Source organism: Anomaloglossus baeobatrachus, chromosome 7 (assembly GCF_048569485.1).
Source record: "Anomaloglossus baeobatrachus isolate aAnoBae1 chromosome 7, aAnoBae1.hap1, whole genome shotgun sequence".
Taxonomy (NCBI): domain Eukaryota; kingdom Metazoa; phylum Chordata; class Amphibia; order Anura; family Aromobatidae; genus Anomaloglossus; species Anomaloglossus baeobatrachus.
In genome coordinates, this window is record NC_134359.1 from 244577462 (window position 1) to 244604508 (window position 27047).

A 27047-nucleotide genomic window follows, 5' to 3' on the forward strand; every position below is an offset into this window, starting at 1 on the left:
GTCAGCCAGGGGACGGGAAAGGCACGCGTATTTTTGAGAGTGCTTCATGCAAAGCATCTTTTTCTTTGTCAAAAGGGGGGGTCAACCGATGCCAGTCAAGTGGGGTGTGTGTGGCCCAGTTAGTGGCAACGAGGGAGACTGTGGTTGGAGTCCCCTCGCTGTGTCTCTAAAAGAACCAAGATGAACAAGTCATGGCTCTCAGAGGACTTTTCTTCCCCTGGGTCAGCCAGGGGACGGGAAAGGCACGCGTATTTTTGAGAGTGCTTCATGCAAAGCATCTTTTTCTTTGTCAAAAGGGGGGGTCAACCGATGCCAGTCAAGTGGGGTGTGTGTGGCCCAGTTAGTGGCAACGAGGGAGACTGTGGTTGGAGTCCCCTCGCTGTGTCTCTAAAAGAACCAAGATGAACAAGTCATGGCTCTCAGAGGACTTTTCTTCCCCTGGGTCAGCCAGGGGACGGGAAAGGCACGCGTATTTTTGAGAGTGCTTCATGCAAAGCATCTTTTTCTTTTTCAAAAGGGGGCTCAACCGATGCCAGTCAAGTGGGGTGTGTGTGGCCCAGTTAGTGGCAACGAGGGAGACTGTGGTTGGAGTCCCCTCGCTGTGTCTCTAAAAGAACCAAGATGAACAAGTCATGGCTCTCAGAGGACTTTTCTTCCCCTGGGTCAGCCAGGGGACGGGAAAGGCACGCGTATTTTTGAGAGTGCTTCATGAAAAGCATCTTTTTCTTTGTCAAAAGGGGGGGTCAACCGATGCCAGTCAAGTGGGGTGTGTGTGGCCCAGTTAGTGGCAACGAGGGAGACTGTGGTTGGAGTCCCCTCGCTGTGTCTCTAAAAGAACCAAGATGAACAAGTCATGGCTCTCAGAGGACTTTTCTTCCCCTGGGTCAGCCAGGGGACGGGAAAGGCACGCGTATTTTTGAGAGTGCTTCATGCAAAGCATCTTTTTCTTTGTCAAAAGGGGGGCTCAACCGATGCCAGTCAAGTGGGGTGTGTGTGGCCCAGTTAGTGGCAACGAGGGAGACTGTGGTTGGAGTCCCCTCGCTGTGTCTCTAAAAGAACCAAGATGAACAAGTCATGGCTCTCAGAGGACTTTTCTTCCCCTGGGTCAGCCAGGGGACGGGAAAGGCACGCGTATTTTTGAGAGTGCTTCATGCAAAGCATCTTTTTCTTTTTCAAAAGGGGGCTCAACCGATGCCAGTCAAGTGGGGTGTGTGTGGCCCAGTTAGTGGCAACGAGGGAGACTGTGGTTGGAGTCCCCTCGCTGTGTCTCTAAAAGAACCAAGATGAACAAGTCATGGCTCTCAGAGGACTTTTCTTCCCCTGGGTCAGCCAGGGGACGGGAAAGGCACGCGTATTTTTGAGAGTGCTTCATGCAAAGCATCTTTTTCTTTTTCAAAAGGGGGCTCAACCGATGCCAGTCAAGTGGGGTGTGTGTGGCCCAGTTAGTGGCAACGAGGGAGACTGTGGTTGGAGTCCCCTCGCTGTGTCTCTAAAAGAACCAAGATGAACAAGTCATGGCTCTCAGAGGACTTTTCTTCCCCTGGGTCAGCCAGGGGACGGGAAAGGCACGCGTATTTTTGAGAGTGCTTCATGAAAAGCATCTTTTTCTTTGTCAAAAGGGGGGGTCAACCGATGCCAGTCAAGTGGGGTGTGTGTGGCCCAGTTAGTGGCAACGAGGGAGACTGTGGTTGGAGTCCCCTCGCTGTGTTTTACATGCTTTTAGAAGGGCATGAAATGGCTTGGAGGTTGACTTTCATCATATGCAAACTGTTGGCTACCAAAATGCTGCCTTTCCAACAACTGTGGTTATAGGCAATGAGGAACATACTGATGAAGATGAGACGCAGATACCCGATTGGGATGACAACTTAAATATTCGGTCAGGGCAAGAAGAAACTCGGTCTGAGGGGTAGGGGAGTGCAAACACAACAATTGATGATTAAGTTCTAGATCACACCTACTGTCAACCCACAGTCAGACACTCGAGGAGGTCAACAGAGGCGGTGGAGGAGGATGCAACCGACGTCGAAGTAACCTGGCGCCTTCCTGGACACAGTCGGAGCACTGGTAGCACGTCTACAACTGCATCCTCAGCCACCACTCTGCCTCTGAGCATTATTCGGGGTGGATCAACAGGTCGCATGGCCTCTAAGCCTTGCCTAGCCAGGTCCTTTTTTGACATAGAAAAAGATCGCCCAAATTATGTGATCTGTAAAATTTGTCATGGTTCTCTTAGTAGAGGTCAAAACCTCAGCAGTTTGACAACTTCTTCCATGAATCGTCACATGAATAAATATCATATGGCCCGATGGGAAGCTCACCGTGCTGCAATGCGGCCTAGCGGAGCGAACCATCCACCGCCTGCCCCTTCCAGTGCATCCGCGCGCTCGTCATCTTCTAGGACTGTGGGGACAGCTGTCACACCTGTTTTTCCACCCACAACTTCCACCACTGTAACCGCAACAGGCAGTTTGCTTGGTAGGTCGTCAGTTGGTTTGGAAGGGGAAACAAGTGAGTGTGTACAGCTCTCTCAGACATCGATAGCACCAACTTTGGATGAAGGCAACATCATGTCTCCGCCTGCACTTTCCTCACAAAGCTGCATTTTTCCAGGGACACCCGACTCAACACCGTCTACACACAGCAGCCAGATCTCTGTCCCTCAGATGTGGTCAAATAAAAGGCCACTTCCTGCGACCCATGACAAAGCGAAGAGGTTGACTCTATCCCTCTGTAAGCTGTTGACTACAGAAATGCTGCCTTTCCGCCTAGTGGACACACAGGATTTTAGAGACCTTATGTCTGTCGCTGTGCCCCAGTACCAGATGCCTAGTCGCCACTACTTCTCTAAGAAAGGTGTGCCCGCGCTACACCAGCATGTCGCACACAACATCACCGCTTCCTTGAGAAACTCTGTGTGTGAACGGGTGCATTTCACCACCGATACTTGGACCAGTAAGCATGGACAGGGACGTTACATGTCGCTGACTGGCCACTGGGTAACTATGGTGATAGATGGTGAAGGGTCTGCTGCACAAGTCTTGCCGTCCCCACGACTTGTGTGTCAATCCTCTGTCTGTCCAAGTTCCGCCACTGCTTCTGCATCCTCCACCTCATCTGGGTCCTCCACCTCCGCCCCAAGCCTGCCTGGTCAGGCCACCAGCGTTCTCACTGCGCAGAAGGAATCACGCACCCCTCATTACTATGCTGGTAGCAGAGCGCAACGGCATCAGGCGGTCTTTAGCTTGACATGTCTTTGAAATAGGAGTCACACAGCGACTGAGTTGTGGGCAGCTCTGGAGACTGATTTTGATAAATGGTTGTCTCCACTCAACCTGCAGCCTGGTAAGGCCGTGTGCGACAATGCTGCAAACCTGGGTGCGGCCCTTCGCCTGGGCAAGGTGACACACGTGCCTTGTATGGCTCACGTGTTTAACCTTGTTGTCCAGCAATTTTTAACACACTATCCCGGCCTAGATGGCCTTCTGACCAGGGCACGGAAACTGTCTGCAGTGCTCACTTCCGCCGTTCAACCGCCGCACCTGAGCGACTTGCATCGCTCCAGAAGTCTTTCGGCCTGCCGGTTCATCGCCTGAAATGCGATGTGGCGACACGCTGGAATTCAACTCTCCACATGTTACAGCGACTGTGGCAGCACCGGCGAGCCCTGGTGCAATACGTCATGATGTATAGCCTGGGCCAACGAGATGCAGAAGTGGGGCAGATCACCCTGATGGAGTGATCTCAGATCAAGGACCTATGCACCCTTCTGCACAGTTTCGACATGGCGACGAATATGTTTAGCGCTGACAATGCCATTATCAGCATGACGATTACAGTCATTTACATGCTGGAGCACACGCTAAACACTATTCGTAGTCAGGGGGTGGGACAACAGGAAGGGGAGGAACTACAGGAGGATTCATATGCGCAAGACACAACAACATCACCAAGGTCCAGACGTTCATCATCACCAACGCGGCAGGCATGGGACCATGGGGGACAGGGATCAACAAGGGCGCATGGTAGCAGGTGAGATGTTGAGGAAGGTGCAGGAGGACATGAAGATATGGAGGACGAACTGTCCATGGACATGGAAGACTCAGCAGATGAGGGGGACCTTGGTCAAATTTCAGTTGAAAGAGGTTGGGGGGAGATGACAGAGGAAGAAAGAACGGTTAGCACCTCTATGCCACAAACACAGCGTGGACTTGGTGCGCATGGCTGCGCAAGACACATGAGTGCCTTCTTGTTGCACTACCTCCAACATGACCCTCGTATTGTCAAAATTAGAAGTGATGATGACTACTGGCTTGCCACACTATTAGATCCCCGGGACAAGTCCAAATTTTGTGACATAATTCCACCCATAGAAAGGGACGCACGTATGCAGGAGTATCAGCAGAAGCTGTTACTCGATCTTAGCTCGGCTTTTCCACCAAACAACCGTGCAGGTGAAGGGAGTGATTCTCCCAGTTGTAACTTGACAAACATGGGACGGCCTCGTCATCTTCAACAGTCTACCCGTACCAGTAGGACCGTATCTGGTGCTGGTAACAGCAATTTTATGGAATCTTTTCATAATTTTTTTAGACCCTCCTTTGCAAGGCCACCAGAGACAACAAGTCTGACACATAGTCAACGGATGGAGAGGATGATACAGGAGTATCTCCAAATGAACATCGATGCAATGACTTTGCAAATGGAGCCTTGCTCCTTTTGTGCTTCAAATCTAGAAAAATGTCAAGAGCTCTCCAGTTACGCCTCGAAGATTTTGTCGTGTCCAGCTGCCAGCGTTGTCTCTGAACGTGTCTTCAGTGCTGCTGGGTGTGTGCTGACAGATAAGCGCACGCGTCTGTCCAGTGACAATGTGGACAGACTGACGTTCATCAAAATGAACAAGTCATGGATCCAGAAGGAATTTACTACCCCTGTGTCATCCTGGGGAGAGTAAATGCTTGTGGATTTGGAATGTGCTTGATGCAAATCAAAACATCCTGTTTGCAACTAGGGCACAAGTGCTGCCACTGATAAGGTGTCTGTGTGGGGCCCAATTTTTGGAAAAAAAGGGAGACTCCGCTTGGAGTAACCCTTGCTTGCTGTGTTTTTTAAAAATGATACAAGATGAACAGATCTGAAGGCAAGATGAAGCCAACATCATGTCTCCGCCTGCACTTTTCTCACAAACCTGCATTTTTCCAGGGACACCCTACTCAACACCGTCTACAGACAGCAGCCAGATCTCTGTCCCTCAGATGTGGTCAAATAAAAGGCCACTTACTGCGACCCATGACAAAGCTAAGTGGTTGACTCTATCCCTCTGTAAGCTGTTGGCTACCGAAATGCTGCCTTTACGCGTAGTGGACACACAGGATTTTACAGACCTTATGTCTGTCGCTGTGCCCCAGTACCAGATGCCCAATCACCACTGCTTCTCCAAGAAAAGCATGCCCGCGCTACACCGGCATGTCGCACACAACATCACCACTTCCTTGAGAAAATCTGTGTGCGACAGGGTGCATTTCAACACAGATACTTGGACCAGTAAGCATAGACAGGGTCATTACATGTCACTGACTGGGCACTGGCAAACTATGGTGAGAGATGGAGAAGGGTCTGCTGTACAAGTCTTGCCGTCCCCACGAGTTGTTTCAATCCTTGTTCTGTATGTAGAAGTTAATACACTGCTTCTGCCTCTTCAACCTCGTGTGGGTCCTCTACCTTTGCGCAAACCCTGTGTGGTCAGGCCACCCTTCCTTGCAACTGCGCACAAGGACTACCACACACCTCCTTACTATGCTGGCAGCAGAGCTCAATGCCATCAGGCGGTCAAAGTTTTACTTTGAAATGTATGGGAAATGTGAGTCACACCGCTATTACAGAGAATAGTAGTCAGGCAGGGTCAAAACATTAATTGAGGAACAGGAACAGAATGGGACGGCCAGGACTTAATCAGAAAACAAGCAGAGGTGAAATGCGTATCGGCCAACAAGGTACATAAACAGCAAGCAGGAAAAGTAGTCAGGTAACAAGCACACAAAATCATAAAACTGAACTGGGGGTAAAATTAACCAGAGGTTCATAGCTATGTCTGGCAGTGGTCTGCAGACAGGATGGGCATAAAAAAGGGTGTGGTGTCTTCCCATTGGTTGTAGCTGAATGATGGTATTTCATCTGTGAGATACCCACCAGCTACATTCAGCCAGAGATTCTGCATCTGTCAAGGTAATGCAGCCCAGTGGGTGAGCATAACCTGCGTCCACCTGCGCCGCTGGCATCGACTACTCTCCCATCATCAGCACTATTCATGAAAGGAACACGTTGTCACCTGGCGACCGGAGTACAAATTGACGGAGCGGACTCCGTTGGTGACTTAACAGCCGTGTGCGGCAATGATGCAAACCTGGCTGCGGGCCATCCTCAGGGCAATGTGACACACGTGCCTTTTATGGCTCACGTGTTGATCCGAATTCTCCAGCAATTTTTAAAACACCATCACGGCCTACATGGCCTTGTGCAGCGGGCACGCTCGCTATGTGCTCACTTCCATCGTGCGCACACAGCAGCTCAACAACTTTCATCACTCCGGAAGTCTTAGGGTCTGGCAGTTAAACGCCGGAAATGCGATGTTCCGACACGCAGGAATTGGAATCTGCACATGTTGCAGCGTGTGTGGCAGCACCGCAGAGCCCTGCTGAAATACGGTAAGACATATAGCCTGGGATAAGTTGATCCAGAGGTGGTGCAGATCACGCTGCTGGAGTGGTGTCAGATCAAGGACCTATGCACCCTGCTACACAGTTTTGAAATGTCGACGAAGATGTTTAGCACTGGCAATGTCATTCTCAGCGTGACAATTCTGGTCATCTACATGATGGAGCACACTGTAATTATTATTCGGAGTCAGGTGTTGGGACAAGAGGAAGGGGAGGAAGTACAGGAGGAGTCATATGCGGAAGGGATAACAAGATCTACGAGGTCCAGATGGTCAGCGGCACCTATGCGGCAGTCATGGTGAGGGAGAGGGATTAACAAGGGCGCATAGTATCAGCAAAAAGTGTTGATGAAAGTGCAGGAGCCCATGAAGAAATGGAGGACGAACTGGCGATGGGCATGGAAGACTCAGCAGATGAGTGAGAGCTTGCTCACATTTCGGTTGTGCGAGGTTGTGGGTAGAGGGCAGAGGAAGGATGCACGATTCTCACCTCTCTGCCACCAACACACCAAGGACTTGGTCCTCCTGGATGCACAAGACACATGAGCGCCTTCTTGCTGCACTACCTACATGACCCTCGGATTGTATGAATTTGAAGTAATCCTGAATACTGGGTTGCCACACTGTTAGATCCCCGGTACAAGACAAAATTTGGCGAACTAATTCCTGCCATAGAAATAGACGCACGTATACAGGAGTATCTGCAGAATGTGGTACGCAATCTTAGATCTACTTTTCCACTAAACACCAGTGCTGCACAGAGTGAATCTCAACACTTTGTCATGGATAGGAGGAAATGGTCTTTTACTTGTCCACATCGGAGGGACCGAGGGATGGCTGCTGTGCTGAGATGGCGTTGAGTACGGTGTCCCTGCACAGTTGCACTTTTGGTCATATCCCAAAATGAGTTGAAAAAGGACAGATGCTGTTGGAAAGGGGAACAGGTGTGTTGGAAAGGGGAAAAAAATTTTGGTCCGTGGATTTGGTGGTTAAACAACTGTAACATTTGCTGAAGAAACAACATCTGTTACAGTGGGACTGGCAGATTTGGATAAAGTGGTATATAATCTGTGACCGCTATATAACAAAAATTAATAAGAAAAGAAAGAGAAAGGTATATATCACCTTCAGCAGTCAGTGTCCACCGTGCTCCCAGTTGGAAAAGGAGAGGTTGGCAACTTGAAGGTTTGGTGGAGGATACAGAGCTGTGTGGCTATGAAACTAATAGTAGCCTGAACCGAGTTAGACGCCATTCGGATCTGGAGACTGTGAGCCCTGTTAGCGTCACAGGGTCCACATGCCCACCCAGCCCAGGAACTCCCTGTTAACAACACAGGGGCCATTGAGTACGCTGACCGTGTGCGTAGGGGCCACACCTGTGGACAGCAGGCGCATCAGCAGCAGCAGGCCTGTTAATGCCACTGGGCTGCACAAGCAGGACTGTTAGGACAGGAGCTGGTCTTAACCGTTCTGCGTTACCAACTGTGGTGGTGGCCTGCATCCACCACCCTATCCCTGCCTACCTCTGGCCTAAAGCCGCAATGGGTTCAACACATGGAGGTGTGCTCTTTCGGAGCATAATAGAAGACTGCGCACCTCCTTGTTGGCTCCAGCCCCTTTTATAACCTGGGTCCGCCCCAAACCAGGGTGAACCACAATGCACCTCCTGGAGACAAAAGCAGAGTGACACGTCATGAGTGGCATAACTAGCGTCCTATTTGGAAACGCAACTTCAATGATGACCTCATGGCTGCCATGACCCAAACACCTCACCAGTCATCGTCTGACCATCAATAATGCGGTGACAAGTCATAGGTGTGGGCCTCTGCAAGCCATTTGGGAGGACACCTGATGCCCTGTGGTCTATATGGGACCCCCACATCAGGGCCAGGGCCAAAGAGTTCATTACCGGACCTAGTCTCTGATGCAGGAAGTGCCTGAGCATGCTCAGTAGCATGAAATACAGTCTCTGAAAAAAGACTATCAGCTTTAGCATGGTGTCTAGGCACAAAACAGGACTTAGACCCGGCACAGAATGCAAGCACCTGTGCAAAGAGGCTTTTCACACTTAGTGTGGGAGCATGCGCTGTATCCCGAAATGAAGACTTAGCGTCAGGAATGGCACAGTCAGGCTGAGCATACTCACTAGGCGAAACACTGTAATTATGCTGCAGCTGGGGTACATCGGCACACGCATGCGCACTAGCTGCCTCTCCACACTTAGACGTGGAGGGGAAATTTGTCTTGGAGATGCTGTCTATGAACAGAAGGAAAAGCTAAAGGAAGCCTGACTTTCTATCCCTCCGAATTATGAAATGCAGCAATGAATTCCATGAGTTTGCTATAACATTAGCGTAGCTAAATGTGCATGAGGGTGTGATGTAGAGGTGCTAGAAATAGCTTGTCACCAGTGGGGCACTAATGGAATACAACAGCCAGTTCTATGATGCCACAAAATGGCAGTATTTTGTGCTATCATTATAGCTTATTAAAAACAGAGCACGAGGTTGTCATGCAGAGGTGCTGCACATAGATTTGCAGTAGTGTGAATAGACAAAAGTACAATAGCCACGTTTAGGATACAACTAGGTACAGTGAGTGTTTGCTAGTATAATGGCTGAGTTTAAAAAAGTTTGAGTGTGCAATGCAGGCAGATGTCCTGCAAATATCGTTCCAATACTGTGAATTGACAAAAGTACAATAGCCACGTTTAGGATACAACTAGGTACAGTGAGTGTTTGCTAGTATAATGGCTGAGTTTAAAAAAGTTTGAGTGTGCAATGCAGGCAGACGTGCTGCAAATAACGTTCCAATACTGTGAATAGACAAAAGTACAATAGCCACGTTTAGGATACAACTAGGTACACTGAGTGTTTGCTACTATAAATGGCTGAGTTTAAAAAAGTTTGAGTGTGCAATGCAGGCAGACGTGCTGCAAATAACGTTCCAATACTGTGAATTGACAAAAGTACAATAGCCACGTTTAGGATACAACTAGGTACAGTGAGTGTTTGCTAGTATAATGGCTGAGTTTAAAAAAGTTTGAGTGTGCAATGCAGGCAGACGTGCTGCAAATAACGTTCCAATACTGTGAATTGACAAAAGTACAATAGCCACGTTTAGGATACAACTAGGTACAGTGAGTGTTTGCTAGTATAATGGCTGAGTTTAAAAAAGTTTGAGTGTGCAATGCAGGCAGACGTGCTGCAAATAACGTTCCAATACTGTGAATTGACAAAAGTACAATAGCCACGTTTAGGATACAACTAGGTACAGTGAGTGTTTGCTAGTATAATGGCTGAGTTTAAAAAAGTTAGAGTGTGCAATGCAGGCAGACGTGCTGCAAATATCGTTCCAATACTGTGAATAGACAAAAGTAAAATAGCCACGTTTAGGATACAACTAGGTACACTGAGTGTTTGCTAGTATAATGGCTGAGTTTAAAAAAGTTAGAGTGTGCAATGCAGGCAGACGTGCTGCAAATAACGTTCCAATACTGTGAATTGACAAAAGTACAATAGCCACGTTTAGGATACAACTAGGTACACTGAGTGTTTGCTACTATAAATGGCTGAGTTTAAAAAAGTTTGAGTGTGCAATGCAGGCAGACGTGCTGCAAATAACGTTCCAATACTGTGAATTGACAAAAGTACAATAGCCACGTTTAGGATACAACTAGGTACACTGAGTGTTTGCTAGTATAATGGCTGAGTTTAAAAAAGTTAGAGTGTGCAATGCAGGCAGACGTGCTGCAAATATCGTTCCAATACTGTGAATAGACAAAAGTACAATAGCCACGTTTAGGATACAACTAGGTACACTGAGTGTTTGCTACTATAAATGGCTGAGTTTAAAAAAGTTAGAGTGTGCAATGCAGGCAGACGTGCTGCAAATATCGTTCCAATACTGTGAATAGACAAAAGTACAATAGCCACGTTTAGGATACAACTAGGTACACTGAGTGTTTGCTAGTATAATGGCTTAGTAACAATGAGTTGTAGTGTGCAATGCAGGCAGACGTGCTCTGCAAATGTCTTTGCACTAGTGGGACTATAGCAAAGTCCAATAGCCACGTTTAGGATGCCACTAGGTACACTGAGTGTTTGCTAGTAAAATTGCTTAGTTTAAAAAAGTTGGAGTGTGCAATGCAGGCAGATGTGCTCTGCTAATATCTTTGCACTAGTGGGACTATAGCAAAGTCCAATAGCCACGTATAGGATGCCACTAGGTACACTGAGTGTTTGCTAGTATAATGGCTTAGTTAAAATGAGTTTGAGTGTGCAATGCAGGCAGACGCGCTATGCAAATGTCTTTGCACTAGTGGGACTATAGCAAAGTCCAATAGCCACGTATAGGATGCCACTAGGTACACTGAGTGTTTGCTAGTATAATGGCTTGGTTTTAATGAGTTGGAGTGTGCAATGCAGGCAGACGCGCTCTGCAAATGTCTTTGCACTAGTGGGACTATAGCAAAGTCCAATAGCCACGTATAGGATGCCACTAGGTACACTGAGTGTTTGCTAGTATAATGGCTTGGTTAGAATGAGTTGTAGTGTGCAATGCAGGCAGATGTGCTCTGCTAATGTCTTTGCACTAGTGGGACTATAGCAAAGTCCAATAGCCACGTATAGGATGCCACTAGGTACACTGAGTGTTTGCTAGTATAATGGCTGAGTTTAAAAAAGTTAGAGTGTGCAATGCAGGCAGACGTGCTGCAAATATCGTTCCAATACTGTGAATAGACAAAAGTACAATAGCCACGTTTAGGATACAACTAGGTACACTGAGTGTTTGCTACTATAAATGGCTGAGTTTAAAAAAGTTTGAGTGTGCAATGCAGGCAGACGTGCTGCAAATAACGTTCCAATACTGTGAATTGACAAAAGTACAATAGCCACGTTTAGGATACAACTAGGTACACTGAGTGTTTGCTACTATAAATGGCTGAGTTTAAAAAAGTTAGAGTGTGCAATGCAGGCAGACGTGCTGCAAATATCGTTCCAATACTGTGAATAGACAAAAGTACAATAGCCACGTTTAGGATACAACTAGGTACACTGAGTGTTTGCTAGTATAATGGCTTAGTAACAATGAGTTGTAGTGTGCAATGCAGGCAGACGTGCTCTGCAAATGTCTTTGCACTAGTGGGACTATAGCAAAGTCCAATAGCCACGTTTAGGATGCCACTAGGTACACTGAGTGTTTGCTAGTAAAATTGCTTAGTTTAAAAAAGTTGGAGTGTGCAATGCAGGCAGATGTGCTCTGCTAATATCTTTGCACTAGTGGGACTATAGCAAAGTCCAATAGCCACGTATAGGATGCCACTAGGTACACTGAGTGTTTGCTAGTATAATGGCTTAGTTAAAATGAGTTTGAGTGTGCAATGCAGGCAGACGCGCTATGCAAATGTCTTTGCACTAGTGGGACTATAGCAAAGTCCAATAGCCACGTATAGGATGCCACTAGGTACACTGAGTGTTTGCTAGTATAATGGCTTGGTTTTAATGAGTTGGAGTGTGCAATGCAGGCAGACGCGCTCTGCAAATGTCTTTGCACTAGTGGGACTATAGCAAAGTCCAATAGCCACGTATAGGATGCCACTAGGTACACTGAGTGTTTGCTAGTATAATGGCTTGGTTAGAATGAGTTGTAGTGTGCAATGCAGGCAGATGTGCTCTGCTAATGTCTTTGCACTAGTGGGACTATAGCAAAGTCCAATAGCCACGTATAGGATGCCACTAGGTACACTGAGTGTTTGCTAGTATAATGGCTTAGTTAAAATGAGTTTGAGTGTGCAATGCAGGCAGACGCGCTATGCAAATGTCTTTGCACTAGTGGGACTATAGCAAAGTCCAATAGCCACGTATAGGATGCCACTAGGTACACTGAGTGTTTGCTAGTATAATGGCTTGGTTAGAATGAGTTGTAGTGTGCAATGCAGGCAGATGTGCTCTGCTAATGTCTTTGCACTAGTGGGACTATAGCAAAGTCCAATAGCCACGTATAGGATGCCACTAGGTACACTGAGTGTTTGCTAGTATAATGGCTTAGTTAAAATGAGTTTGAGTGTGCAATGCCGGCAGACGCGCTATGCAAATGTCTTTGCACTAGTGGGACTATAGCAAAGTCCAATAGCCACGTATAGGATGCCACTAGGTACACTGAGTGTTTGCTAGTATAATGGCTTGGTTTTAATGAGTTGGAGTGTGCAATGCAGGCAGACGCGCTCTGCAAATGTCTTTGCACTAGTGGGACTATAGCAAAGTCCAATAGCCACGTATAGGATGCCACTAGGTACACTGAGTGTTTGCTAGTATAATGGCTTGGTTAGAATGAGTTGTAGTGTGCAATGCAGGCAGACGCGCTCTGCAAATGTCTTTGCACTAGTGGGACTATAGCAAAGTCCAATAGCCACGTATAGGATGCCACTAGGTACACTGAGTGTTTGCTAGTATAATGGCTTGGTTAGAATGAGTTGTAGTGTGCAATGCAGGCAGACGCGCTCTGCAAATGTCTTTGCACTAGTGGGACTATAGCAAAGTCCAATAGCCACGTATAGGATGCCACTAGGTACACTGAGTGTTTGCTAGTATAATGGCTTGGTTAGAATGAGTTGTAGTGTGCAATGCAGGCAGACGCGCTCTGCAAATGTCTTTGCACTAGTGGGACTATAGCAAAGTCCAATAGCCACGTATAGGATGCCACTAGGTACACTGAGTGTTTGCTAGTATAATGGCTTAGTTATCAGTTGGAGTGTGCAGAGGACAAGAGGGTACAGTGGCAGGATTGTGGTGCTCTGGGTAGAGGAATGGAAGCCTGCCTTTCTATTCCCTCCTAATGGTGAAATGCAGGTAGGAAATCCCTGACCTGGGCTACACAGACGCTGTTGCTGTTTGCAGGACCTGTCACCTATGGCTCTCTGACCCTGCCGGTTGGAGCCCTTAAAAGGACTGCTATAAAGTGCTCTCCCTAAGCTGTCTAACGCTGTGTATGCAGCGCATACAGCTGTATCGGCTATAGGACTCAGGAAGACGGAGCTGCGACAGTGATGTCTGACACCAAAGACGCAGAAGGCAGATAATGGCGTCCGTGAAGAAAATGTCCGGTTTTATAATGCAGGGACATGTGACATGCAGATCCTATCACACATGCCGTTGCTTCTCTGGCTCAAAGTCCACTTAGCTGTGTGTGTGTCTGGGATTGGCTGACATGCTGGCCCGCCCCACAAGACGCGCGCGCTTAGGGAAGGAAGACAAGAAAAAAAAAAAAAAAAAATGGCGATCGCCATTATAGAAACAGCAGTGATCTGAAGGCGCTGTTCACGCACACTATACACTGAAATGTGATAATAGTTTGATTCACAGAGTGACTTACACTATTACAGCAGAAACCAAGCTATGATTTAGCTGTTTTTTGGCTGCTAGAACCGTTCTCGAACGTTTCTAGAACTACCGAGCTTTTGCAAAAAGCTCGAGTTCTAGTTCGATCTAGAACATGCCCCAAAATCACTCGAGCCGCGAACTGGAGAACCACGAACCGCGCTCAACTCTACTCAGGACTCACATTCTACGAATCAGTAAGTCAACTATCAACTATTCTGTGAATATCCATTAGTCTGTAACGCCAAATCCATCCTATAAGTAACCCTGTATCTATCGCTACGATATAGAGCCCGATAGACTATCCTATCCAGCAGGCGATTCCATCTCGCTGACGCACGGTGTAACACTTTGACTACTATTTGCATGAGAACAAATGTAGATCAAAGATGCAAAAACAGCCGAGCCCTAAATCCACAAGGTGATTCATTAAAAAAACCACAATCAGGATGATCCTAATTACCCTTAATGAATAATGATTACAGAAGACAATTACTCACCAATGGAGAGAGGACGGCGACACCATGAAACTGGATGACGGACACCTTCTGTGGCTCGGGAGATGCAGCCTCGCTGGTAATCGTCTGCCCTTGTAATCTGGCAAACTGCTTCTTGTAGAATTCTTCATACGGCTCCATTGTTCTGGAACGAGACCGGTATAAAGCACTAACTGTTACCAACTAATAGTAAGAAGGGATGTCCATCACAGCTCGGATTCCTGGTTATTTTTTGTATTCACGTGCTATGTTTATGCTCGGGGGGGCGTCGCTACTGACAACGGGGTACAAATACCCCCCCGAGCCAAACACTTACCAGGTACTGACAACAATGACATCCATCACAATGGCAGGATAATGAGAGGGGACGGTGCGGAGGATACAGGGCCCTGATCTCAGGTTATATATAGCCACTAAACACAGTGATAACAACATTAGGGAACATCGGCAACATTGTATCAACCAGAATCATAACAAAGGGTCGTTTCCAGAAATAGAAGCCCGGTCTGGTTAATGCGGGGATTCAGGTTGGCTGTTTCTTCTACTATAATAGTAAACCTTTGGGTGTGTCGGGCTGAAAAGCTCGAGGTCCTGATCCTGACAGCTAATAAATGCTTTACTTTTACGGCACATTGACGGTGTTATATAGCGCAGTGTGGCCTGGAGGAGCCGGAAAAGAATGAGCTATAGTGCCACTTAACCATCCAAAAAAACCTTTATTTTCAGTGTTTTTTGTTTCTTTCTTTCTTTCTGAAATGAACTGGACTCCTCTACCCTAGAGATTGGGGAAGACTGACAGCAGCGGCTACGATCACGATGGTCATTTCCCATTTTCTGTTCTATCATAGGATTAGAAAAAAGTAAGTGCACATGAAATGAACACAATGGGGTGCCACCGATATAGTGGGGTCAGTGCCGCTGGATGACACCGATATAGTGGGGTCAGTGCCGCTGGATGACACCGATATAGTGGGGTCAGTGCCACCGGGTGACACCGATATAGTGGGGTCAGTGCCACCAGATCACAGCGATATAGTGGGGTCAGTGCCGCCGCATGACACCAATATAGTGGGGTCAGTGCCACCGGATCATAGCGATATAGTGGGGTCAATGCCACCGGATGACACCGATATAGTGGGGTCAGTGCCGCTGGATGACACCGATATAGTGGGGTCAGTGCCACCGGGTGACACCAATATAGTGGGGTCAGTGCCACCGGGTGACACCGATATAGTGGGGTCAGTGTCACCAGATCACAGCGATATAGTGGGGTCAGTGCCACCGGGTGACACCGATATAGTGGGGTCAGTGCCACCAGATCACAGCGATATAGTGGGGTCAGTGCCGCCGCATGACACCAATATAGTGGGGTCAGTGCCACCGGATCATAGCGATATAGTGGGGTCAATGCCACCGGATGACACAGATATAGTGGGGTCAGTGCCGCTGGATGACACCGATATAGTGGGGTCAGTGCCACCGGGTGACACCGATATAGTGGGGTCAGTGTCACCAGATCACAGCGATATAGTGGGGTCAGTGCTGCCGCATGACACCGATATAGTGGGGTCAGTGCTGCCGCATGACACTGATATAGTGGGGTCAGTGCTGCCGCATGACACTGATATAGTGGGGTCAGTGCCGCCGGATCATAGCGATATAGTGGGGTCAATGCCACCGGATGACACCGATATAGTGGGGTCAGTGCCACCGGATGACACCGATATAGTGGGGTCAGTGCCACCGGATGACACCGATATAGTGGGGTCAGTGCCACCGGATGACACAGATATAGTGGGGTCAGTGCCACCGGATGACACCGATATAGTGGGGTCAGTGCCACCGGATGACACCGATATAGTGGGGTCAGTGCCACCGGATGACACCGATATAGTGGGGTCAGTGCCACCGGATGACACCGATATAGTGGGGTCAGTGCCACCGGATGACACCGATATAGTGGGGTCAGTGCCACCGGATGACACCGATATAGTGGGGTCAGTGCCACCGGATGACACCGATATAGTGGGGTCAGTGCCACCGGATGACACCGATATAGTGGGGTCAGTCGTGGTGTCTGCCATCATACTAATCTATGAAATCAGCCCTATGGAAAAATACCTGCTTTGGGGTACTTTGGCTGAGGCATGGGGGGCAAGCAGCAGGCATCAGGCACCTGTCCTATTTTTTTTTTTAAAAGATTAATATCCATCTATGAAAATTGTAATGTCGGATAGGTATAGTAAATACAGCAATTTTGCTAAGTGCTGCATTTTTTTCTAGAATGTCAGCCGTTTTTGAGATATTAAGATGTTTCTTTACAGCTCGTTGCCTTGGAGACCGACCGCTGCTGCTAGGAGATAACAGACTAATATGCACATTTCTTACAAATGTCTTATTGTGCACTGTTTTGCAGCTGCCAGAATCTCTGGAGTGTACGGTTACTACCTAGTCCTGGCCACCTTCAGAGCAGTGCTTACAAGTTGGACAGCAGCGGAGGTCGATCTCCTAGGCAACGAGCTATGAAATAAAAGTAAAGTGTTAATATCTTGAGAACAGCTGCAAATTTTAATTAGCAGTAAATTGCAAGAATAGCCATCTATGAAGACGGGATTAACCCTTTAATAGGACGGGTGCATGATACAGGGTCACTGCTCACGTACCATAGTGGAGATCAGTAGATGTGAGGGCACTGGCCTTGTTCTCCCCCCAATGTGGAATACTTTACACACTTGGGGTCAAAGATTTGGGGTTTCTGGATATAAATATCCAATTATATGTATCAGCTCACCGTGTGGAAGCTCAGTCCTGGTTTCGTCCTGGAGCACGGACAGGCACCGCCACAGCCCAATATAGCATAGAAGAAGAAAGGATGTCCAGTTCTTCAGGCATAGCTCTTCTATGTTTCTGGATATAACCTGCACTATGGGAAGATGACTATGGCTAGGTTCACATTTCCGTTGTTTTGCATCAGCCACATGCGTTGTTTGATGCTTGTGACTGATGCGTTGTACAACGGGTGACAAGTATTGGAATGAGAAAGTGGTTTCCGTTACAGAGAACGATCAGCTGATTGTTCACAATAGCCGGCCGCCGGCTTTTGAGAGCGAACAGCTGATCTCCCGGCAGCCGGCTTATGAGAGCGATGATAGCTCTCAAAACCTGCTGATCGTTCACAATAGCCGGCGGCCGGGCGATCAGCTGATCGTTCACAATAGCCGGCGGCCGGGCGATCAGCTGATCGTTCACAATAGCCGGCGGCCGGGCGATCAGCTGATCGTTCACAATAGCCGGCGGCCGGGCGATCAGCTGATCGTTCACAATAGCCGGCGGCCGGGCGATCAGCTGATCGTTCACAAAAGCCGGCGGCCGGGCGATCAGCTGATCGTTCACAATAGCCGGCGGCCGGGCGATCAGCTGATCGTTCACAATAGCCGGCGGCCGGGCGATCAGCTGATCGTTCACAATAGCCGGCGGCCGGGCGATCAGCTGATCGGTCGGCTGCCAAGAGAGACATTCATTTGCACGATTAAACACAAGATTTGCGCATGTGCAGTGAAAACATAAGGATTCCACTGCTCAAAAAAACTTTACAAGCTGCATTGCAGCCGCCCGACGGTCAGTCGTTCCACGACTGATCAGTCGGGTGGAGGATGCAACGCGAGGGCATCAGTCACAATCCGCGGCTCATACAAGTCTATGGGAACAACGGAATCCGTCAAACGGATTCTGTTGTTTACCAGAGCCGCAGATTGTGACTGAAACACATTGACGGAAATGTGAACCTAGCCTAACACAGCCATAGACTGCCCAAAACCTGCGGGAAAAGGACGCAGTGTGAACACAGTCATGGACTCTGGAGCAGGGACAGTGCCCTGCGCGCCCAATAGTCATCATCCGCCAATGTTTTATACCTAAAGGGCAGTGTATAATGTACTGTATGGAGCTCTGCATAGAGGAGTCTACCAGATCTATGTGGGATGAGGGGCGGACACACAATATACAGCACGCTTGTATGGTTGGGATCTGCTCACCCATCCGTGCTCGAGATTGTCACACCATTACTGTCCACCTCTGACAACCGTCCAGCACTATCAGTACAGGAGCGCCCGCACCATTGATGCTCTATGTGGAGCAGATGAAACTATTGGGCACAATATGACGGATCCTCCTCACTATGGATACAATGGACTATACACCAGCAGCACCGTGTACGGGGCGCACTCACCTCGCTGGCCGGGGCCGTCACGCACTCATCTCCTCACACTCTGCTCCTCGGCGCCTTCCGACCGTTACTGTAATAACAAAGCCCCGCACCGATGACAGCTCAGCCCCGCCCCCTGCCCGCCGCCATATTTCACGGCTCTGGCGGCAACAACTTCACCTGGCAACGGTCGCCGCTGCCTCCTCCCAAACCCCGCCCACTAAGGAGGCGGAGACAGATGACGTAAGTGACAACAGCGTAGTAGCCACGCCCGCTTCCTCAGACAGACTTCCGGGTGGGCGGGGCTTGGCTCCTGCTGCAGTCACAGAGCGGGGTGGTGCTCACGGGAGGAGGGCAGAGGTTACAGAGAGAGAGCAGACAGGAGGGCTGCAGGGTGCAGAGGCTACAGAGACGAGCAGAGGCTACAGCTGGTAGTGACAGGAGGGCTGCAGAGGCAGGAAGACGTCAGAGGCAGTAGGGCTGAAGAGGGCAGAGGCTACAGCTGGTAGTGACAGGAGGGCAGAGGTTACAGAGAGAGCAGAGACAGGAGGGCTGCAGAGGATACAGAGTGCAGGGTCAAGAGGGTTGTAGAGTATACAGAAGGCAGAGGCTACAGGAGGGCTGCAGAGGTCAGAGGCAGGAGGGCTGCAGAGGCAGGAAGACTACAGAGGACACAGAGGAAGTAGGGCTGAAGATGGCAGAGACTACAGCTGGTTGTGACAGGAGGGCAGAGGTTACAGAGAGAGCAGAGAAAGGAGGGCTGCAGAGGATACAGAGTGCAGGGTCAACTCAAGAGGGCTGTAGAGTAAACAGAGGGCAGTGGCAGGAGGGCTGCAGAGGGCAGTGGCAGGAGGGCTGCAGTGGCAGGAGGGCTGCAGTGGCAGGAGGGCTGCAGAGTGCAGAGGCAGGAGGGCTGCAGGGTGCAGAGGATACAGAGACGAGCAGAGGCTACAGCTGGTAGTGACAGGAGGGCTGCAGAGGCAGGAAGACGTCAGAGGCAGTAGGGCTGAAGAGGGCAGCGGGTACAGCTGGTAGTGACAGGAGGGCAGAGGTTACAGAGAGAGCAGAGACAGGAGGGCTGCAGAGGATACAGAGTGCAGAGTCAAGAGGGTTGTAGAGTATACAGAGGGCAGAGGTCAGAGACAGGAGGGCTGCAGAGGCAGGAAGACTACAGAGGACACAGAGGAAGTAGGGCTGAAGATGGCAGAGGTTACAGCTGGTTGTGACAGGAGGGCAGAGGTTACAGAGAGAGCAGAGAAAGGAGGGCTGCAGAGGATACAGAGTGCAGGGTCAGGAGGGCTGTAGAGTAAACGGCAGTGGCAGGAGGGCTGCAGAGGGCAGTGGCAGGAGGGCTGCAGAGGGCAGTGGCAGGAGGGCTGCAGAGGGCAGTGGCAGGAGGGCTGCAGAGGCAGGAGGGCTGCAGAGGGCAGAGACAGGAGGACTGCAGAGGCTACAGCTGGCAGTGACAGGAGGGCAGAGGCTTACTTATACTAGGTTGGGGGTGACATGGCTACGTCTCACACTGCAATGTCTCCTCTAATGATTGTTACACAACATAAAGTGACTGTGACACGACTGGTCGCCAAACATCCAACACTGTGGGCAGACTGCACAGGAATACAAGAGTCCAGATGAAACTGTCATTGTCAGATGAGCGGCTAATCACATACACAGTGATTAGTGCTTTATGGATTTTCATAGATTCCCTTTTGCCTATGGCTACACCGTAACTTGTGACCGCATGACATAATGCTACAATGTTGCACAGCCACATTGCAAGTGATCATATAATTGGGTCACATTGTTGCTGCCAAAATAAATTAAACCTTACTTGATTTCAGTGACATTCCATTCACTATGGTTTCCTGAGACTAAGCAGTGGACATCGTAGTCTTATATTACATGGCTGCAAGTTGCCATGTAGCCTGCTGTGTATAAGCTGTTTAATACATACCTAGATGTATATACAGTATATGGTGGGCGGCTCAGTGGTTAGCACTGCAGTCTTGTAGCGCTGGGTCCTGGGTTCAAATCCCACCAAGGACACCATCTGCAAGGAGTTTGTATGTTCTCCCCGTGTTTGCGTGGGTTTCCTCCGGGTTCTTCGGTTTCCTCCCACACTCCAAAGACATACAGAAAGGGAATTTAGATTGTGAGCCCCAATGGGGACAGTGTTGCTGATGTATGTAAAGTGCTGCGGAATATGTTAGCGCTATATAAAAATACTGTAAAAATTATTATTATGGAAAGAAGCACTGGAGAACCTACACATTGCAACCATAGGAACTTTTATGACATCCCATTCTAAATCCATAGGCATTAGTGATGAGCGAGCACTACTATGCTCGGGTCTCGAAACTAGTGATGAGTGAGCACTACCATGCTCGGGTCTCGAAACTAGTGATGAGCGAGCACTACCATGCTCGGGTCTTGAAACTAGTGATGAGTGAGCACTACCCTGCTCGGGTCTTGAAACTAATGATGAGCAAGCACTATCATGCTCGGGTCTCGAAACTAGTGATGAGCGAGCACTACCATGCTCGGGTCTTGAAACTAGTGATGAGTGAGCACTACCCTGCTCGGGTCTTGAAACTAATGATGAGCAAGCACTATCATGCTTGGGTCTTGAAACTAGTGATGAGTGAGCACTACCATGCTCGGGTCTCAAAACTAGTGATGAGCAAGCACTACCATGCTCGGGTCTCAAAACTAGTGATGAGCAAGCACTACCATGCTTGGGTCTCGAAACTAGTGATGAGTGAGCACTACCATGCTCGGGTCTTGAAACTAATGATGAGCGAGCAATGCCATGCTCAGGTCTTGAAACTAATGATGAGCAAGCACTATCATGCTCGGGTCTCGAAACTAGTGATGAGCGAGCACTACCATGCTCGGGTATCGAAACTAGTGATGAGTGAGCACTACCATGCTCGGGTCTCGAAACTAGTGATGAGCAAGCACTACCATGCTTGGGTCTCGAAACTAGTGATGAGCGAGCACTATCATGCTTGGGTCTTGAAACTAGTGATGAGCAAGCACTACCATGCTTGGGTCTCGAAACTAGTGATGAGCAAGCACTATCATGCTCGGGTCTCAAAACTAGTGATGAGCGAGCACTACCATGCTCTGGTCTCGAAACTAGTGATGAGTGAGCACTACCATGCTCGGGTCTTGAAACTAATGATGAGCGAGCAATTCCATGCTCGGGTCTTGAAACTAATGATGAGCAAGCACTATACTATCATGCTCGGGTCTCGAAACTAGTGATGAGCGAGCACTACCATGCTCAGGTCTCGAAGCTAGTGATGAGCGAGCACTACCATGCTTTGGTTGTATGCTCGGACAGGCTCGACTCGAGTGATGAGCATAACGGAAGTCAATGGGAAACACAAGCATTTTTCCAGATCATACGGAAAAATGCTTCAGTTTCCTATTGACTACAATTATACTCAGTGCTCGAGTTGCGCCCATCTGAGTATCCATCCTGCTCACTTCAAGACCTGAGCATGGCAGTGCTCACTCATCACTAATAAGTAGGGCTGGGAGACACGAACTGTAAACGTCTGGATCCGCGCAGTTTCAAAGTTGGCCAGGCACCGGGCCCGAGATTCCGGGTGTTTGATCTAGATCCGGCACTCGAGAAATTAAAAAAAATAAAGGAAAAAGAAAGAAAATAAGAATAAAGCGAGCGCTCCATACTTCATACTTCCATATCAAGGCTTCGTTGCGGCTGCAAACTGATCCTGCCTGGCTGTCACACTGCTCCTGTGGCCTTCCTGTGCCGCTCATCACATAAGCACAGCTTTCCCTGCACACTGGCCAGCCTGGTGCCTGTGATTGGTTGCAGTGAGATGGGCTCCCAGTCTGTATGACCGTGTGTGAGTGGTTCTCATCCTGAGCTGCTTGCTGCATAAAGCAGGCGGCTCAGGCTGGACAGAGGGGGCACATTGTGTGCGCAGTTCATCCTGAGCTGCTTGGTGCATGAATCAGGTGGCTGAGGCTGGGCAGAGGGGGCACATCGCGGGCGCAGTTCATCCTGAGCTGCTTGGTGCATGAATCAGGCGGCTCAGGCTGGACAGAGGGGGCACATCGTGTGCGCAGTTCATCCTGAGCTGCTTGCGGCATGAAGCAGGCGGCTCAGGCTGGACAGAGGGGGCACATCGTGTGCGCAGTTTATCCTGAGCTGCTTGGTGCATGAATCAGGCGTCTCAGGCTGGGCAGAGGGGGGCACATTGCGCCCCCCCATGTTTATTCTAAACCGGGCTGCATTTTGAACACGCCCCCCATCACGTGACAATTACTGAAAGGAGCCCATACATTCTAGCATCTAGCTTTATTTTTAGTGCACGCAGCCCCGGAAGTGAATGTGCGACCTGGAAGCAGCTTGCCGCCATGACACGGAGCTTCAGTGAGTACACTGCGCAGACTCCTATCCCCCATACCTTCCCCCAAAATTTTTAATCTCTGGATTCTGGTTCCCATTGACTTATATGGGGACCGGATCCAGATTTTTTTAAAATCCCGCCGGTCCCAGGTTTTTACGAGTCCGCCCAGCTCTACTAATAAGCATATGATGCAGCTGGTTCCCCTTTGTAGCTCTCAATCTGCTGGGAAGACTGTCTTCAAGATTTCGGAGCCTGTGAGAATTTTTGCTCATGAACTGACTTGTTACACCTAAGGTTCCTATTACGTGACCTTGTTGGTATCAGATCTTTAGAATAAACTATGGGATTCTAAAATCACATAATTATATACATACCCATCTAAAATAAAATCAGATACAAGGAGACATAGTGGAAAAGTTTAGGTCATGTCCATCTTTATTAAAGCCTAAATATTAATAAAAATGCTAAAATAAAAGAATAGCCATAAACTGGCAGACATAAAGAAACCTTTTAAATGGAACCTGTCATTGGAGAGACCAGTCAATGAATTAGAGCAATGCCAGTAGCAGCCGGCGTCACACCCCTCACACTGCTCCAAATCACATCCAAGAAGCTTATTTAGCCTTTACATGCTTCACGAAAACTAAAGTAATGTGGAAGGTAAAAAATGAAAAATGTTCCTTTATCCCTAAAATTTGCATTTTCACAAGGGTATCAGGAAAAAATGCACTGTATAACTTGTGTAATTTCTGATGAGTACGACGATATCTTATATGTGGTGGGAAACTACTGTTTGGGCGCAAGGCGGAGATCGGAAGGTAAGGAGCGCTATTTGACTTTTTGAGTGCAAAAGATTCTGGAATAGATTGCAGATGCCATGTTGTGTTTGGAGAGCCCCTGAGGTGCCTAAAAAGTGAAGCTCCATCACATGTGACCCCGTTTTGGAAACTAGACCCCTCAGGGAATTTATCTAGATGTCTTGTGAGCACCTTGAACACCCAGGGCATCACAGAATTTTATAACGATGAGCCATGAAAAAAAATACATTTTTATCACAAAAATGTTTCCTTTTCACAAGGGTAACAGGAGAAAGTGGAGCATACAATTTGTTGTGCAATTTCTCCTGAGGACAGGGATACTTCATATGTGGTGGAAAACTACTGTTTGGGCGCCTGGCAGAGTTCAGAAGGGAAAGATTGACATTTTGCAGTTCAGATTTAGTTGGCATGGTTTGGAGGTGCCATGTCCCATTGGCAAAGCCCCTGAGGTGACAGAAATGCAGACCCCCCCATAAGTAACCCTACTTTATAAACTACATCCCTCAATGAATTCATCTAGGAGTGCATTGAGCATATTGACACCACATCTATGACTATGTCACCTCTGCTAGCAGTATCAAAGTGTGGACAGTTCAGACCAGTGGGGAGGCCATGCTATAAGTACACACTGTCCATCTTCAGAAGCACAGCACCCCCGCCCCCCATGAAGCTGGGGTGCAGAGGAGAGAAAATCCGCCTAGTCCCAAGTTAAGGGTGCTTTCACACATCCGGCATTTCGCCGGTTTGCCGGATCCGTCACACTCCAGTACAGTGCAATACAGTACAATGGCATCACGGCAAGCTCCGGTCACATGCCGTCATGTGACCGGAGCTTGCCGCGATGCCATTGTACTGTATTGCACTGTAGTACTGGAGTGTGACAGATCTGGCAAACTGGCGAAATGCCAGATGTGTGAAAGCACCCTTAGGCTATGTGCTCACTCTGCGTCGAGGTAGTTGCAGTTCCAAACGCATCCTATGGCAGAAATTGTCTTTGTCAAATTTGGGTTTGACCACAAAAATGCTATAAATACGCTTGCATTTTACATGCTTTTCCACTGCTTAAAAACCGATGCGTTTTGACTTCAAATACAATGCTAAATAAAGTTTAAAACATACAAACACTATAAAAAAAAAAACAAACAAATATCAATATTAAAATCATATAAAAAAATGGCTTATTTTATTCAAATGATAACTGTGTGCTAATATTTCTGCATAAAATTACATTTATTTATTGATTTTCAAGCATTTAATTGTTGGACTATGTGGGTGTGTAAAGGGACATATCATGCCATTAATATTTTATCAAAAACGCATGCATTTAATTGGTCTAAAAAGCATGTTTTCTGCAGCAAAAAAGCATGTTAAACACTAGGATTTTGATTTAGGATGCGTTTTGAAACTTCTCTGACTTCAATGTTAGCAAAACGCTGCCAAAATGGCAAAAACAATTGACATGCTGCTTCTTTAAATGCTGAGTTTTTGCCAAGTTTTCTGCAAGTAAAATGCGTTTTTAACAGCAAAGTGCGCACAAGAAATCCCTATTTCCCATAGACTTTGCTTGAAAATCAAAACGCATGCCTTTTGGCATTAAAACGCTGCAGTTCAAAACGCTGCGGAAACGCAGGTAAAAACGCTAAGTGCGCACATAGCCTTAGAGAGACATTATAAAGTTTGGAAATTATCCCCATCAATGGAATAGGGGGCAACTTCCCAATCGCGAGAACTAGTGTGAATGAAGCAATGGTTGATCATGTGCACATCCGCTCCATTCATTCTCTATGGGACCACGAGGGATAGCCTAGTGCAGCATAAAGCAGGTCTTCTGTACTCCCAATAAAAGGGGTTGTCCACTACTCAGACAATCCCTTCTCAATCCGCATGTTTCCCCCAGTTTAATAATAAAGCTTATACTCCCCTCCGATGCCAACGCTGTTCCAGCGGTGTCCAGACTGTCGTGATGTCACGCGATTATTTTATGGGCAATATAGCTGTTTTTAGGGCTTTTTTTTTTTTTTTTTAGCTGGAAAAGTTGTACTTTTAAATTACACTAATCTACCACATAGTGTACTAGAAAAAAAAAAAAAAAAAAAAAAAAAAAAAAAAAAAAATCACACGAAAAAAAATCCAAGTGCCTTGAAATTGCCAAAACTGTGCAATTCCACAATTGTTTGGGGGGTATTTTATATTTACCACGTTCACCATATGGTAAAACTGACTTGGCAATATATCTCTCCAGGTCAATACAAGTATGTAGATACCAAACATATATAGTTTTTTTTATTTAAGTGATGAAAAAACAAAAATAACTAAAATTTGCTTTTGATGCCATTTTTCGAGACCATAACATTTTAATTTTTCAGGATCTGGGGCTTTGAAATGGCTTATTTTTTGTGCCCTAATCTCGTGTTTTCACTGATACCATTTTTGGGGTAAATACAATTGTTTCATCGCCTCATTGCATTTTAATGAAAAAAAAACAAAAAAAAAAAACATAAAATTCTGGTGTTTTCATTTTTTTTTTTTTACCGATTGGATTCATTTAGGTTATATTTTGATTGTCCTATCTCAGTGAAACCAAATGTGTATTTTTATTTTTAATGTGTCAAACTGAAGTGATTTTAACTTGTTTTTATTTTTTTAAATGTTTTGCTGTATTTAATGGTCCCCTTAGGGTAAGTTCACACGTTTTTGCGCAGTTTTCGGGTGCGTTTTTGCTCAGAAACCTTCATGACTTTGCTTCCCCAGCAAAGTCTATAAGTTTTCATTTTTGCTGTCTGCATACAGCGGGGTTTTTTTAGCTGCGTTTTTGTGGTGCCTACAAAAATGCAGCATGTCAATTATTTTTACGTTTTTCACTGCGTTTTCCACCCATTGAGTTCAATGATATGTTCAAAAACGCAATGAAAAACGCAAATTGCAAATATAGCTGCGTTTTAGTGCCTTTCTAGGACTAAAAACGCAGCTATAAAACGCAAGGGGTGGGCAGTAAAGTGACAAGTACAGGAAGAGGATTCCTTCTGTCAGTAAACACAGAAGTGTGAAT

General features: G+C 47.5%; 1 protein-coding gene across 1 annotated transcript in view; it reads right to left on the reverse strand.

Moving 5' to 3' along the window:
* Window positions 1-19006, reverse strand: part of CCP110 (centriolar coiled-coil protein 110) — a 122841-nt gene extending 103835 nt beyond the window's left edge. The window contains exons 1-2 of the mRNA XM_075319140.1: window positions 18820-19006; window positions 14595-14736 (exon numbers count right to left, since the gene is read on the reverse strand). Coding sequence (XP_075175255.1) covers window positions 14595-14732 — 138 coding nt within the window. The 5' untranslated portion in view covers window positions 14733-14736; window positions 18820-19006. The remainder of the gene's footprint in view (window positions 1-14594; window positions 14737-18819) is intronic.
* Between the last annotated feature and the right edge of the window lie 8041 nt (window positions 19007-27047).